The 15,725-nt window shown below is 39.8% G+C and overlaps 2 protein-coding genes across 5 annotated transcripts in view; one reads left to right on the top strand and one right to left on the bottom strand.

Moving 5' to 3' along the window:
• Positions 1–15,725, top strand: part of Tdg (Thymine DNA glycosylase) — a 108,672-nt gene that overhangs the window by 83,392 nt on the left and 9,555 nt on the right. For all 4 annotated transcript variants that reach the window (XM_083089864.1, XM_083089873.1, XM_083089855.1 and 1 more), the window contains one exon: positions 14,025–14,174. In XM_083089864.1, coding sequence (XP_082945990.1) covers positions 14,025–14,174 — 150 coding nt within the window. The remainder of the gene's footprint in view (positions 1–14,024; positions 14,175–15,725) is intronic.
• Dnmt3 (DNA methyltransferase 3) overlaps positions 1–15,725 on the bottom strand; it is a 118,248-nt gene that overhangs the window by 101,620 nt on the left and 903 nt on the right. The window lies entirely within an intron of this gene.

The following is a 15,725-nucleotide window of genomic DNA, read 5'->3' as shown; positions in this document are numbered from 1 at the left end:
AGGGTGGCGGACGCATGGTCCAGGGGCCTAAAGGCAGTAAACGTCGAAAAATCCGACCGCGTTCGGGCCGTTCGATGGCTCGGAAGAGGGTCGAAGCTGCGATCGACCATTACAACGCGCGAATCGAGTATCGCGCGTCGTGCATCGGTGGTGCGCGCGTTATAACGTCGAGAGACTGCACCGGGAATATAGGGGCGAAACACACGCGCAAAGGGAGAAAGAGAGAGAGAAAGAGAGAGAGAGATACGCGGCTCTTTTCCGTAATTTCGGGGTGAGCCGGCAGGGTCGATTAACGGGACCGTGATTCACCCGCTAGATCGGTAAGGAGGAAGTTCGTTCGTTCGCTCGCTCACGCGTCGGAGATCCGTCATTCTATTTCGATCTCTGTTTTCTTATCCCCGCAGTGGAGTTCGCGAGACAAGTGTTTCACCTTGTTAATGTTGGTGGTGATTTTTCGTTGAAGAGCTGCAACTTTTTCTCTAGTGGAAATTTTTTAATGATTTCATCATTCCTGTGAATCCATTCGACAAATCGCATACTCTTTGTGGAGTGTATAATGCAATAACGGATATAAGCGCTCGCAAGATTCTTGGAGAAATGATAATCATGTGAGAGAGAAGTATATTTATATATACTTTTGCGGAAAGATATGCCTAATGTCCCCATATGTATAATTCCTGCAGATTCGTTTAATTTTAAAAATTAAATTACATACTTGAATGAATGAAGTGGCTAAAACGCTGCAGTATAGTTAAATTATAATTAAATAAATTACAATTTTATCTATACTTATATATGTAAAGTTTAACAAGATACACGTACCGTAATTGATTAATTTATACATATATGTATAATTGACGAGTTCATTCACATTTCCATTTTCACATTTTCGTCTTTGAGTTTGATCATTTCTTAATACACGTGTTCTTACATCGCTATACGTTCGATATAAATTAGTTTTGTGGCATTCAAAATTTAAATTTAACTCGGCTCGTGCCACGGCAAACCTGTTACAAGCATTTGTCCAGTTCAAGTATGCTGTATTTTACAATGTGTTATAATCTTATAAACCGCAACCTTATTGCAGATATAACGTACGCATCGTAACACTCCCCCTTTGCAGATTCATAATATTATCTACTTATAATGTGCAGAATTTTGTATCAGAATTATTGTATTATCTTTCATTATCGTTAGTTAATTGGAGAGAGAAAGAGAGGGAAGAGAAGAGCAGTGAGGGAGGGAAGGAATTTTTTGACGAATTTAGAATGATCTTTTTGTTGGCGAAAATTGGGAAGGCTTGATGCATTAAATATGCCATTAGCTCTTGAATGAAATTTGTTAGGATAAAGTTTACTTAAAGTTAAGTACAAAGTTTTGTGTTAGTGTCATAAAAACTTTCTAATTTGCAATGTTAAATAACTTCCTTATTAGATCTTGCTTTAAGGAGCATACATTCACTCCGACTCTCAATCCTAAACTCGGTAAACTGTAAAAGCAATTGTAATATATTTCATAGAAGTCAAACACAAATATAAACAAGGTCAGGAAGGAATTTCACGCATTCGTAAAAAAATTTCCTCCTCCAGGATATTTTCATTCTCGCGTAAGAATTAAGTTCGAAACGCCGACGTAACCGCTCGAGACCTTAAATTTATAGGATTTCGATTAAGATTTTGTCCCGGAATCGTGCATATTTGATTGAATGTAATCCGCGAAAGACATCCCGGCAAAGTTTCCAACTTTCCTCTCGCGAACTCGAGAACATCTGAAAACGGGTTAAGGGTCGGAAGTTTCGCGCCGCCGCTCGCCGCGCGCACAGTTTATATCCCCCGGAATGTTGAGGGAAAAAGTTTCTCCGGCACAAGGACGCAACTAGTTCGAAGATTTTCCCGCCGACGACTCGATTCCGCGGAATTGTCGAACGCGTCGCGACATTCGGTTAGCATTTTGGGGAGCTTTCTGCTGATTATAACACCGTAATCTAGAATTTTTCCTAAATTGCTTAAATCATGACATTAAATTACAAAGAGTTACGCACGATTTTTTCACGGTCGTGAGGAAGCAAACGCATAAATCGACAAATGCATTTTAATTATCGACAATAAATTGAAAATTAAATTTAATTTAAAGAAATAGAAAAACAACGAAATTGATGTAAATAATATAATATTATTATAAACATGTTATTATAAATATTACAAATATTAAATTTACTATTAATATAAATCGTCGTGTGTTATGAAATTGCAATTGTATGATATATATTAAAATTCGCTTTTTTTTATTTGTTATTTGGACACATTATTCTGATTGCAATATCGAAACGTGTATATATATATATATATATATATATATATATATATATATATATATATTCAAATATTTCGAATGTTACTTCTTTGGTCCAACTTCTCGATGTTGAATCATGACACTTGCAAGATAGTATCTAAGATTGCAGCCGAAAATCGTTGAGAGAGGGAGAAACTTTTTCTCTCGGAATCAATTGCGCGACCCAATCTACCGGGAAATTTTTTCGCACATTGCAAAATATGCGCAACGAGTAATTTCCCGAATATCTCATCTTCGCAAACATTTCCGACGTATTGTTGATTTTTCTGCGGGCTCTGTATGTTCGATTATTCTGCGCGATTTAGCCCCCAAAAAGAGAGAAAAAACAAAGAAAAATCAGCAAAAATGAAAAACCGAAACGAGATGTGTTCCGGAAGATTTCGCTTTTATCACACGCAAATATTTCTTCGCCGTTGACGGACGTCGAACGCACACGCGACATGCTCTCGTAGGGCAGTATATTCGGTCGATGACCCACTTCGCGCGCGAAGTTACTCGGACGGTACCAAAATTGGACTTGATTGATCGACTTTATTATTTAGCCCTGTCAACCGCATTCTGCAGCTGGAATTTAAATCGCGCTAAAATCAGAGACGGCTATCGCCATCCGCGATCTCTGTTATAAATATCTTAATTTATATATAACGAATATATTATAAAATTTGAACGAATAAAAGAATTAATTATTAAAAATCCCATTTTTTGTCAACCTCGAGCATGCTGATCTTATCGTTGAAATAACATTACTTGGAAATTTTAATATATATTTCGATCACATATAATATAATTTAATAAAATAAAATAGAATATATATATATAATTCTTTCACTTTTCAAAAAAATTGGTATATAAACATAAAATGGATGATAAAAATGCGTGCTTAAATTAATAAGTTCCTTCAATTTCGTTACTACAAAAAATGTTCTTAAAATTTTGTTTTTACATGTATATAATATCGAACTATCTTCATTTATTCAACATCTGATGATTTTAGCATCATCTTCACTTAATAATAAAACTTTGTTATTTGATAGTTATTTTTAACTCGGCGAAAAAACATTTATTTTCAATAAATTGCTGTCGAACAAGTTTCGAGGGCGAAAAGATGCGATGTATCGCGAAGCACGATCTTTCGTGACGAATCGCGGCTCCGGTTGTCGTCTATCGAGGGTCCCTGGAGGAGAAAAAACTTTTTCTCGGCCAAACAGAGGCACCTCGTCTTGTCGATTCGGGGGACAGCGGGTGCTCGCGACACGATACGGCACTCGGGGGCACTCGGTCGCCGACCTAATTCGTCGCCGTCAGCGGGGAGAAAGAGCGAGAGAGACAGTTTTTCGAACGATGCGCGAAAGTTGAACGTGACCGGCGAAACTTTTCGTGGTCGTGCCAAGCCAAGTTTCCACGAGGCAAGGCGAGGCGAGGCGAGGCGAGGCGAGGCGAGGCGAAGCAAGGCGACGCGACGCGACGCGACATACACAAGCGCGCAGCTCACCAGTCAGCTCCGGACCGACCGACCGACCGACCACCCTCGACGGCGACCTCGACCCCCCGTCCAACTTGTTGTAAGAGACCCTCGGAGAGTTGGCCGTGCGCCGCGACCGACCTAACGAGGGTAACTAGACGACGTTACCGAGGGAAATATTGGTCGGGCGCGAATCGCCCGCGACAGCTGCGCGGAATCGCAGGGGCTCTTGGAAGACAAAGTCGTGTCCTCTTATTACTTTGACAAAGTTATTCGAGATCCCGAAATTCTCCGCGTTAATTAATCTATACAGAGATAGATCAATCTATGAAAATATTACTTGTATGAATATGTTGATAATAATATTGTTTTCTGAAAAAAATGTTTTCTTCTTAACAAGATAATTTTTTAAGTATTATGTCCTCGCAACATAAAATTCCGTAAAGTTACATATGTATATAAAATTTATGAGCAATTTTTTAAATATGGAAAATAATGCGTGAAAGCTCGATATTATCACTGAAAATATACGTCGCGTAATACGTCGGAAATGATTGAATCAAATATGTATTTAATAAAACGTTAAAACGAATATGTAATAAATAATGGCTAATTGGAATTTGCGAATTTTAAAATCGTATTAAATCTATATTGTCTACAAAGAGAGGATAAACGTAATATATTATGAATATCTCCAGAGGCGAATTACTTGTATGGCACGTATGCGCGATAAATCTAAGGAAAATTGTGCGCAAGATACGCAAAATTATATCCCTCCTGACAACGTTTATCAATGTTTCACGAGTCGCACGTATCACAGCGTGGAACAACGTGGTTCATGGGTCGCGCGCTCTCTTTCAAATCGTATTTTTATTTCTTTTTTTACAACGATGTTTCGGGAAATAAAAAGTTTCGAGTCTCGAATTCGCGTCCATATCAATTCGGGTAGTGTTTTCACACAAATATAAAACATTTTACTTTTTTATCGCTTTCGCCCGATCCAGATTGTCGTGTGGTTATTTTATAACTCCCGTGTATATACACACGCGCGGCAATCCTTTACCCACGTTGGCCGGCGCGCCGGTTCGATAGTTCACGGCACTCGGTCGAAGTTTTCTATCGGAGAAACTTTTTTCCTATAGAGAAGAGCGTTCTTAAGGGGTCATGACATCGCTCGGAGAGCTTTCGCACCGAGATTATCCTCCCTGCCGCCTATCGATAATCGATTATGCGAGCCGATGGTCGCACGTGAGAACCTTAAGGCTGATGTTACACGTGAAGTATAACGGAAAACGCAAACTGCGCTCTCGCTCTCTTGTTGTTGTTGTTGTTATTGTTATTGTTGTTTTGGAGCGGCATTAGATAATAACGACCCACATAAAGGATGAAACTTGCGCAATATCTTCTATGAGCGTCCTTTTCGCGCTTTTGCTGCTTTACTTTGTTTTATGTAGTATATATATTTCGGTAATTATGCTAGAAAGTTTAGGTCGATTGATCGATTTTACTTTTTCAAGCGTAAAGTTACGTAAAAAAAAAATAAAGATCCGAGAAATTTCTCGTTCCATTCAATTATGTATGATCCTCGAATCTTTTAATATTTCACACATGTCGCTTTTCGCATTTCAGCTGCGAGATTTATTATGAGAAAGATTTTGTCACATTCCTTCTCTCGTATCTTATCATAATCGTAATGAAATTTTGCTAATAATTTAATTTCGTTTCATAATTCACGTTTAAAGCTAATTAAGGTGCATAATGCCGAATTTTACAAGAGACAAATATAACTGAACATGTGGGTACACTTTTCTTAATTTCGGAAAACAAAATTTAACGAGCAAGCATTATTTTCAAAGCAAAAATCTATCTGAAAAATTACGCGAAAGATGACTTTTTTTGCATTTGCTCTGCGTAAATTAACAGATAGTTAGGAACAGAAAAAAATGCATTGGATTCAGGACAAACAATGTTTCGATGATTCCAAGTTTCTAATCGATAAGTCACGTTCCACTTGCGCGAGCGTATCGAGACGCTTCGGTAATTTCAATATTCCCAAGTGCGGTGACAAATCTTTCCGCGGCGCGTAATTGCCGGACAATATAAAACACATATGCCGTCGGTCAATTAAATCGCAAGTGGAAAGTAGTTAAGGTCCGCCATCGCCCGGCACAGACAGTGGATGAAGTGATTATTGTCGGAATGCGGTCAGGCGGGTAGAGAGGTACACGGAGAATGAGTACTCGCGGGTACACTTCGTTTCCCGTGTTTTCTTTCTCCGCGATTCGGATAATTTATCGTCGCAACTGCAAAGAGAGAGAGAGAGAGAAAGAGAGAGAGAAGGAGGGAGAGGAGAGAGAATAAACGGCGCCCGCGCGTATCGGTCATACCGTATATAATCCCGCTAAACGAAAGGAAACGTAAGCAAACCATTGAGTGGCGATCCATTGAGAATTTATAAGCGGATTTATTGATCATTTTCGTGACTTATCCAGAGCGGTTAAATGCGCATAAATATATATATATATATATTATTACCGAGAAATAATAATTAAAAAGGCACGCGCGATGCGTTAAAATTAATTGTTACGATAAAGTTTAATGGTATTTAAAAATAAATAGTCGATATAAAATCATGCCAATTTGTATACATCGTGTCGCATTAATTTTAAAATTCCATTTATTTTCATCTGAATGTTATGGCGTTGTGTACGCTATCAAAAAATTATATAATATCAATATTACATATCAAACACAGAAAATTTTATATTAAAGCATCAGATTTTTTGTGAAAATTTGTTTATATTATTCAAAATATAATAGGAAGAATAAAATCAAATATCAAAAGTTTGCTACGCCGAGCGAAATTAAATGATATCCTTTTATTCGATATTTTTTTATTACTATAAAATGGATAACCTTTATGACATAATTGATGTAACATTAATTATCGACGTAGTCAGAGCTAAATGTGAAGAGGGATATAAGTAATGAAATTGACATTCTCGCTAGTATCAAATACTTGCGACACGTCTCATGATTTCTTATGGATGCAAATAATTTTTTTCTTTTTGAAATAATAAATTTTTGTCTTGTAAATTCGACACTAGAGATTTATTATTTCAAAAGCAAAATTTGATACAATTATTATTCAAGATATATAAAATTATTATAATATATCAAAAATACCGAATATATATACACAAAAGTATTATTTTAAATAAAAAACGTCATATATGAAATAGAGATGAAAAAAAATCAGAGAGTTAATATGATGCGCAATGGGCAACGTCACGACATGCTATCCGCGAGATTCGCACTTTGCTCGAGAATTGCGAGTGGATATTGCGTCGAGGACCATCACTAGACGCAAGACCGTCCTTTGGCGGTCGGTTGTCGTAGGTGGCAACGAAGGAGATGGCGAAGGAGGAGGTGGTGTAGGTCGAGGCTACAGCTGTGGTAGTAACTATAATGAGTAGCGGCTGTGTGAGTGAAGAGAGAGAGAGAGAGGCTGAGGAAAACGAAGACGAGGGGACGCAAGGACGAGGAGTTAGGTCGAGCAAGGGCGAGATGGGCGAAGGGTGCGTTGGATGGTGAAGGGAGGAGGGCCGGGAAGGGCGGAAAGGGCGAGTGTGGGAAAACGTGTAGCCTCAGCCTCCACCCTTTTCCACCCACCGACCACCCTGCCGCTGCTGCTCGGTCCAAGAGGGGCGGAAGAGGAGATGGTGGAGGAGGTGGAGGAGAAGGGCGAAAAGGGAGGACAGGGGGTGGTGAGCAGGAGGAAAAAGGGAACTCGGGGGAACGGTCGAGGGAGGTATGGCGAAGCGAGAGGGGTTGTCGCACGCCTATCCGCTCGATAGCAGCTTATAGTCCGTACACATTCGCTCCCTAGAATTTTGTGTCCTACGTCTCTTTTTTTTTCTTCTCTCCTTTCGATATTTCGCTCAAATCAGGATACTCTCGTAACTACGCATATGTGTACAACGCTGAGATTTCGTTCGGTCATCGCGCGGATCTTATTTTCCAATTTACGAAGCATCTTTCTCTCGAGCGTGATTGAACACTGTGATCCGCTAAAAATCTTTTAAAGCTATGAGATTTACATCTTTTTTCTCATCATTGTCGCTCGAGCTACTTTCAGTTACAAGAAAGCTTCATTCTTCATACAATGATTTATATTTTCTATATTCCAGCTAGATGATACAATTTAAAAAAATAAATACGCGAGTATTTCTAAATTAAATTTATTTAATACGCTCGATTAATCGACGAATCTTATCTTCGAGTATAAAGCCAGCGGTAAAGTACTATCTAAAGAATATATAACGGATAGTAGGTTAGAGTTATTTGAGAAGCTAGAAGGAGAAAGAGCGTCCGGGAGGAAAATACATACTACGTTGACTATCGAATGACGATTATACATAGTGCCTGTTTCTTAGCTTTGGCGCCTTTGTGAAACTGTATCTCATTGTGTCTCGCATAACAGAGACGTCGGCGGAATTACTGCGAGACACGAACGGTCCTAACGCGAGAGCGTCGCGCTGCTGAAGATCTCCGCTTGAATCGTCCCGGAAGGACGTTTCTCCCTATTATCTCATTTTAACAGCCGGACGCGGCGTATCGGACGGAGGAAAGTCGCTTCAAAGTCGCTTCGCGCGCGAACGACCGAATTCGCTCGACGCTCCAGCCCGGAGGCCCCCTCGGCGCGTTTTAATTAAAAAAATATCCTCGGCGGTGCGCGAGCACAGCAAAAGCTGAAATTACTCGGGATGAACATCCGAGTAAGAAAAGAAGAAACCGGCGTCTTGAGACTTCCGCGCTAGGGATATCATTAAGCACACCTGGATCTAATACGTGCTCGTTCGCAAATTGTGGCACTGAGATATACCCTCTCGCTTCTCTCCCCCTTTCGCCCCTCCTCCTCGCCGTCCTCGACACAGGCAGCGGCGAGGGAAAAAGAGAGCAACGTTCAGAACGCTCGACCGTTTCCTAGGTCGCCGCCGACGGGTCTTCGTCCTGGAAAACCCTGAAAATTGATTTTCCAGGCGCGGTCTCCCGCGTTACCCACGCACAGGTCTCTCTCGGTTGCATCGATTTTCACCTGGCTTCCCCCCTGGCCCGCCACCCTCTTCTCTCTCGCCACCCATCGTGTATCCCTTCTCTCTCTCTCTCTTTCTCTCTCCTGCCGCCACCTCGTTGCTCGCCACCGTCGTCGACTCAAACCAGGCGTTCATTCAGAATCCGAGAGGAAAAAAAGAAGCGAAATCTAGGTCAATGGAGGTTTGAGAAATTTGCGATAGTCGCTGCCGTTCGTTGCGGCTCACCATTCGAATGACGAGCGAGAAATATCGTCCGTGTCGATTTCACGTTGTTTTGAAGCCGAATATACTCGTTGTCGATCGAAAAAAATATGCATTTGATAAAGCGCGAGACTAACAATGCTCGTCGGATTTCACCCATGTCAATTAAGATGTTCAAAGTGAGACGAGTTAATATATATCTCTGCGAAAAAAAGATTTGCTTTATTTTATATCATAATAACGCAAAAACATTTCTCTCTCATTTTATAGAAAAGCCGTTTTTAATCATTAAAAATATCTAATCTGAAAATCTGATGGAGAGTCACGAGAGATAGATAAGAACAAAGGTTAAAGAAAAGGTCACTTTATCATTTACTTGACTGCTGTTACAATATCTTACACAATTGCGAGGAGTTCACGCATATAATCGTAACGAGTTAGCGATCGTTTAGATAATAAATTGTACATTTCGCGCCAAATGATGGCCGAGATTTTCCGAGAGCAGCTCCCTCGCGTGTCATTATCGTTGTCTGGAAATGAAGGAGAGAAGGGTCGGCTTCTCCCGCGCATTAGAAAAATATCAAGGACGATATTTCTTCCCGAGCGCGTTACTCGCCGCGGCTCTCGTAACGAGAACGAGAGAACCCCTGGTGGCAGGGGCAGGGGGTGGAAATGGGCGAGAAGAAAAATGCGATACGGAAGGTCCTGTTGCGCTTTTCCTGATATACGGAACTCCATAAAGCGAGTTAAGTCGAACGTACGAAAGTCCGAAAGTTGGGAAAGTTGGCGCGTCGCGAGAATCTCGGAGTTTTGACTGTGTGTCGTGACACGATGGACTTTGAATCTAAATCATGTTGAGCAAATACTTGTTGCGGATATCCTTATGAGCCGATTCGATTCGATTCTAAGATGAATTATTATCTCCCTCTTGATCGAATTAATTAGATCCGAAAAATGATTCTTTGAGATACGTTATTTTTAATTAAATGAAACACATTTGAGACTATTGCGAGAGACGAGATGTAAAGATATGCGAAATTAGAGCCGTGGAGAATCATAGTTGCAATTAATATTTTCTATGGCTGTCGGCAAATATCAGTTATATGATTAATTCGTGATACTAAATGAGAGATTATATTGAAATTAATTATTCGGATATTTTCAGTTTGGTAGATTGGAAATATTATCTTCAGATTTCATATATCACGTATCGATTATGTATCGAGTTGCATGATTCAGAGATATTCATTATTAAAAATATATACGTAAATTATTTGCGAAAACTAATGGTTCCATTACAGAAAAATATTTGCATTGATTTTTAATATTTATGACATATCTTCCGCGTGTTTTTGTGTTTTATATTTATATTTTATTTATACCTCATGATTTATTATCAAACATGTGTTTGAAAAATTTAAATATGTTTCTGCATTCTTTTACTTTCATATATATTATTCAATGCACCCTTCGAAAGAATAGCATTATCAATATTGGTCGAAACAACGACAAGTTAGTAATAACAAGTCACTTGAGATTTCATTTATTTTATGCGGATATATAATTTAAAAAAACATCACGTCCGTAACAGAGGTTTGCGATCTCAACTATTTTTTCCGGCCGAAGAATCCTCGAATTTCCCATAAATTACCATAATTTTCCAACCCTAAAAAAAAGTCGCGCCCGAGATCGCGCAGGAACCCGAGTTCCACCTCGATTACGTCCATATCAGAGACGAGTCACAATTTACGGACGACCGGCGGGAACGGGCGCATTTGCTTTCCATCGGCGTACAAGGGAGCACACTTTTCACACCCTCGCTCGAAACACCATAAAGCACCCGCCGAGGCGGGAAGGTCGAGCGAAGTCAAGTTGGGTTAGGTTAGCGTCGTGAATGACGGAGGAGGGTCGCGTTTCTCCCCGATAAAGTTTGTTCGATCAGCCGTTAGTCTCCTTCTTATGGTCCCAAGCGCCCCTTCGCCGAGGCAAGCTTTAAGCTGCGCGCACACTTAAGCTTACATAATACATTGCTCGTCAGCAATGTATACAATTTCGGGAGAAATTCGCAATTTTTCGGCGAAAAAAGATAAAAAATATAGTCAACAATGATATAGTCAACAATGTTTTCGCGATTGAAAATTTGCCCGGACTCATAGAGCAAGAATACACTCGACTCGTAGGATCTCTCCTTTATTCCCTTTGTCCGAATTATGCGTAAATTAATTTTTATTTGACGGAGAAGGAACGCAAACATTCGCGGTCGGGCCGTCTTTGTAACGCGTACCACATACACATGTACGGCTCGTACCTTTTCCCGCGGACTTGGAGGTCGGGCACGTTGTGCCGGAAAGCGTGCAACGGCCGCGGACGAGCGTTTAACTTTGTTCCGAAGTTCTCCAAGGTCGTGCCGGCGCGGCGCGCCCGTTGTAGGTCGGTGGCACTGGAGTAAAGCAACGAGAGAGAATTTCCCGAGGCCGCGTCATAAATCTCTATCTGCTGCCGGGAGTAAATGCTCGCGGGATAGACTTTGGCGACGACTGTAATTTCGCGCCACCGGGGTGTTGTCTCGCTCCACGTGTACACCAACACGTGTGCGCGGCTGTCTGTCTGTGTGCGTGCCCATAACCGTGAACGGTAAAAGATTTATCTGGCCCGTTTTTCCTTTCTTCTTCTTTTTCTCTTTTCCCGCACGAACGAAGGAAAAGGAACGCTTATTGCTTCTCGGTGTTTCTCGTTAAATATGTTCAATGTGGCGCAATCGCGTACTTTAATTTCTTAATTCTTTTTAATATTATCTTTCAAATATAGCCGCGCCCACGCAATAACTAAGAAATTTTATTGTTCATTTTAAACCACTATAAAACAGATTTCTTTCTCTCTTTACAATACTCTTTAATAAAAATATTTTTAATAGTCGCCCACATATTGTTATACGAGCATCATCTGTAACTAAAATTTTTATTTTCAATTTTAATCGGCGTAGAATTTAGCTTCACCGAACATCGAAGAGCGATTATAATACGAGCGATAAATAGCGAAGGCGTGACAAGGCATAAAGGGATTACCAAGTGACTCGAGCGCGTGAATAATTTATTTGTAGTCACCGAATCAACTTCCGCAAGTGGCGAGCGATTATACGTATCCAGCAGCGTCATAATCCAACTTTATGCGGCACAGTAGAAAGAACCGACCGCGCGTCTGACCTCCAAACTGTTTAATCCTTTTCCGTTGTTTGTTCCTTTGTAAAGGCCGCGCAAAGCGCGCGCCGTAGCATTCGACCTAAAGCCAAATTGCCGCGATAATGCGGCGATACAATGTGTTGCTTACGTGGAGAAACGTCGAATTGCAACACTCCCCGGGAATTACGTGACGTAACGGCCATTTACTTGCTCATTTGGATAATTGTAAAAATGATCGTTTGAATTTTCCGTATACGTATCGCCGCGATCTGCATAATCGCGGGAAAAACCGGTGCGAGTACCTTTTAAATATTGCGTTGTACGCGTGTTTGTTTTCGCGATACGAAATAAACGATCGGCACATTTGCCAAGCATTCATACGTCAATATTTAGAACGAATTGTCGCCCCTGTGATATTCGTACACGCTATATTTATACGCGTTATTTATTATTTATATAATGGAAATTTGCGATTCATGACGCTAATTGACGTTGTTGCAACACTCGAACGCAAACAATCGCCTACCAAGTTAACCGCTAATCGATTGTGCATCTTGCGCGGGATTAATTTATATCTTGATGAAACGGAAACTCTTTCGATATTCGCGTCCGTGAAACTTTGGTATAGGAGGAAACGATTTTCCGATATTCTAAATTAATCATTCCATCTTACATATACCTCGCGTAAAAATCGTAGATTAATTGTAAAATATCACTAGTGTTATCAATACTCGAAAACTATCATTTTATCGAAATGGCAATAATTAAATTATCGGAGAAATTATAACGAATACAAAAATGAACGAAATTTATGATGCTCGGATTAAAATCTGTATTCCATGCAGGTCGTTATCGATGAAAAAGCAATTTTTCCTCAGATAAAAATATTGTATTTGGAATACTCGAAAAGAAAATGTGATGATAAAATTCACAATGATAATTTTAATAAGCCACGCAAAATGATACCGGCGCGAATCATCGACAATGGAAACAACAATGGTTGTCATTTCTATTACAATAGATACGCTCGCTTCTGTTCTAACAATTCCATTATCTCCGCGCGAGAGCTTCGCCGGGGGGCGAGGCTTTATTATGCCTATCAGAAAATTTAGATCGTTTATTTAATGGGATATAAATAGTCGAGCGCGGCCTATTAACAAAATACGGAGTATTTCGCGCGGAACAATAGCTTTGCGAAGTCATTTGGCCGTTCATGCGACGACTGCAATTATACGTTTCGTTATAATAATGGCGCCGCAAGTAAGCAATTTAATACTTAACATTATGCAATTAAAATTAAAAATGGATCGCGTAAAATATCGGGGATGTTGATTTCATTAAAATTTTTAAAAGCCGCCCGCATGTACGCGCTTCGGTGACACATGTAACGTACTCGACTACACGTGATAATAAATAATTTTCTTTTTTTCGCGACTATATATAAAATTATTACGCGCAAAAGGCGTAGAAAATATAAGGAAAATGTTTGAGAGAGAAATATATAATAAATAACTTACAAGTGTTATCTAACTTCAAAAAATTTAATTTTTTTTCCCCGGAAATTTTAAATCGATAAAATAGAATCGAATTCAATTAGCGTTTCAATTATCTGAAAAATAATGTAATAAAATAAAATAAAATTTATTACGTTCAACGCCGCAAGTGCGGCGACTGTGTGATCTTACTATTAATTTATATAGTTAAAAATAATTATTTTGTTGTTCTTCTTTTCAGGGAAATGTCTACATTTGAGCGGTCTCACGCCCGAGCCATTGACAGCGGACGACGATTACAAGCTTTTGCGCCTGGGCATCGGTTTTACAAATATGGTAGCACGTGCGACGAAAGGCAGTGCGGATCTCACAAGAAAGGAAATTAAAGAAGGTCAGTATGCCGGACGCATTTAGCTCGTCCAAATCAAGAGACGAAATAATTACGAAATGTTGATTGAAAATAATTATTGCATAAGCCGATACCTCGCTTCGACGTAATTCATGAGAAAATTAATCTAAATTTCTTATTACGTGTTCACGTTATAAATTTCTCAAAGCGCGATTTATATTTTATCACGTATAAAAGTAGAACGGTTATTTATTTATAAATACGTGATAAATAATATTTTATTTATCCATAGAAAACTTGATCTCTTTATTCTCAATATAATCATACTTATTATTAGATATATGTAATTAAAAATTAAAATCCAAATTAATTTGTAAAATTAACAAATTTATTTGATAACTTTTCAAAATATATAAGGATAGTTTTAGAACATTCTATATACATGTTGCAACGTGAAACGTTTGTATTAGCAGCTACAGAAATTCGAATTTTCGACCGTTAAACGTTCCGGAAACACACATGCTCGTCCAAGGATAAGATTTTGTCCAACAATACGTGTCACGAGACCCGTCCCAAGGCTTACGCGAGAAAATGCAAGCGATGGAAATTCGAGAGACGGACCAATCGTGATTCTCCTCTCGGGTATCCTCGACTATGACTGGCCGATTTTACTTTACCGCTCAAATTCTCTATCGCTTGCTCTTTTTGTGGGTCCTATGGACCACTCGACGACTCGGTCGCGCCACCCGGTGGCGTGCTAGTATACCTAAGTCTCTTATATACTTCCTTGCTAGTAGTGTCCATTCCACTCGCAAAGTACCGCTTTACGTCGCGTAACGGAATAGATTGTGCGTTACAGCATGTAATTCTATCGGAGTCATATTCGGCGATTCAAAGTTTCCGTCGTGTGTGAGAAAGATGATAATCGTCAAAATAAATAACGAAAATGACAAAAAGATAATCGGGCTCGCGATAAAAATTATTGACCGCGTTAATAAATCGGGACATCCACGTGGCTCGTATGCGATTCGAATTAAGTAATGACAAAGCGAGAGAATCGCCGCATGATCAGATGTTAAACACAAATAATAAATTTAAATAAATGACGAGAAAAGAGTTATATATTTCGGGCAATAAAAGATCCGACTGTCCACGTGCTTGGTGTCGTGATGTGTGTGCGTGCGTGTGATTCGATGTAAAGTAACGATAAGACGACAATTGCCGCATCGGAGGGGGAAACGCGTACGGATGCGGCCAAAGTTAAACAAAAAAAAAACGATAATTCTCAGAACCCATGCGGGACTCGGCGCGAGATAAGGAGGATCGGTCGTTCTCGACGTTCAACTTACACGTGTCGCACTCGCATATCGTGTGAAGCGTCCATAGTTGCGCGCCTTATCTCTCTCTCCCGTCTCCGAGTGAGCCACTGTCTCTTGTGGTAATATGACCTCAAGTGTGCATTAGTGAATAGAATTATGCCTGCCGACTGGACGAAAGAAGACATCCGGCAACCAACGCGGATCATGCTACTTATTCATTCGTGAATATTCCATTCATGTAGAAGTGATACATGTATATATATGTACATATATG

This window comes from Camponotus vicinus, unplaced genomic scaffold (genome assembly GCF_025532165.1).
Source record: "Camponotus vicinus isolate PSW18456_S1 unplaced genomic scaffold, iyCamVici1.0 SCAF_1, whole genome shotgun sequence".
NCBI lineage: Eukaryota > Metazoa > Arthropoda > Insecta > Hymenoptera > Formicidae > Camponotus > Camponotus vicinus.
The sequence above is the reverse complement of the archived record's forward strand: the minus strand, read 5'-3'. Positions and strand labels throughout refer to the sequence as shown.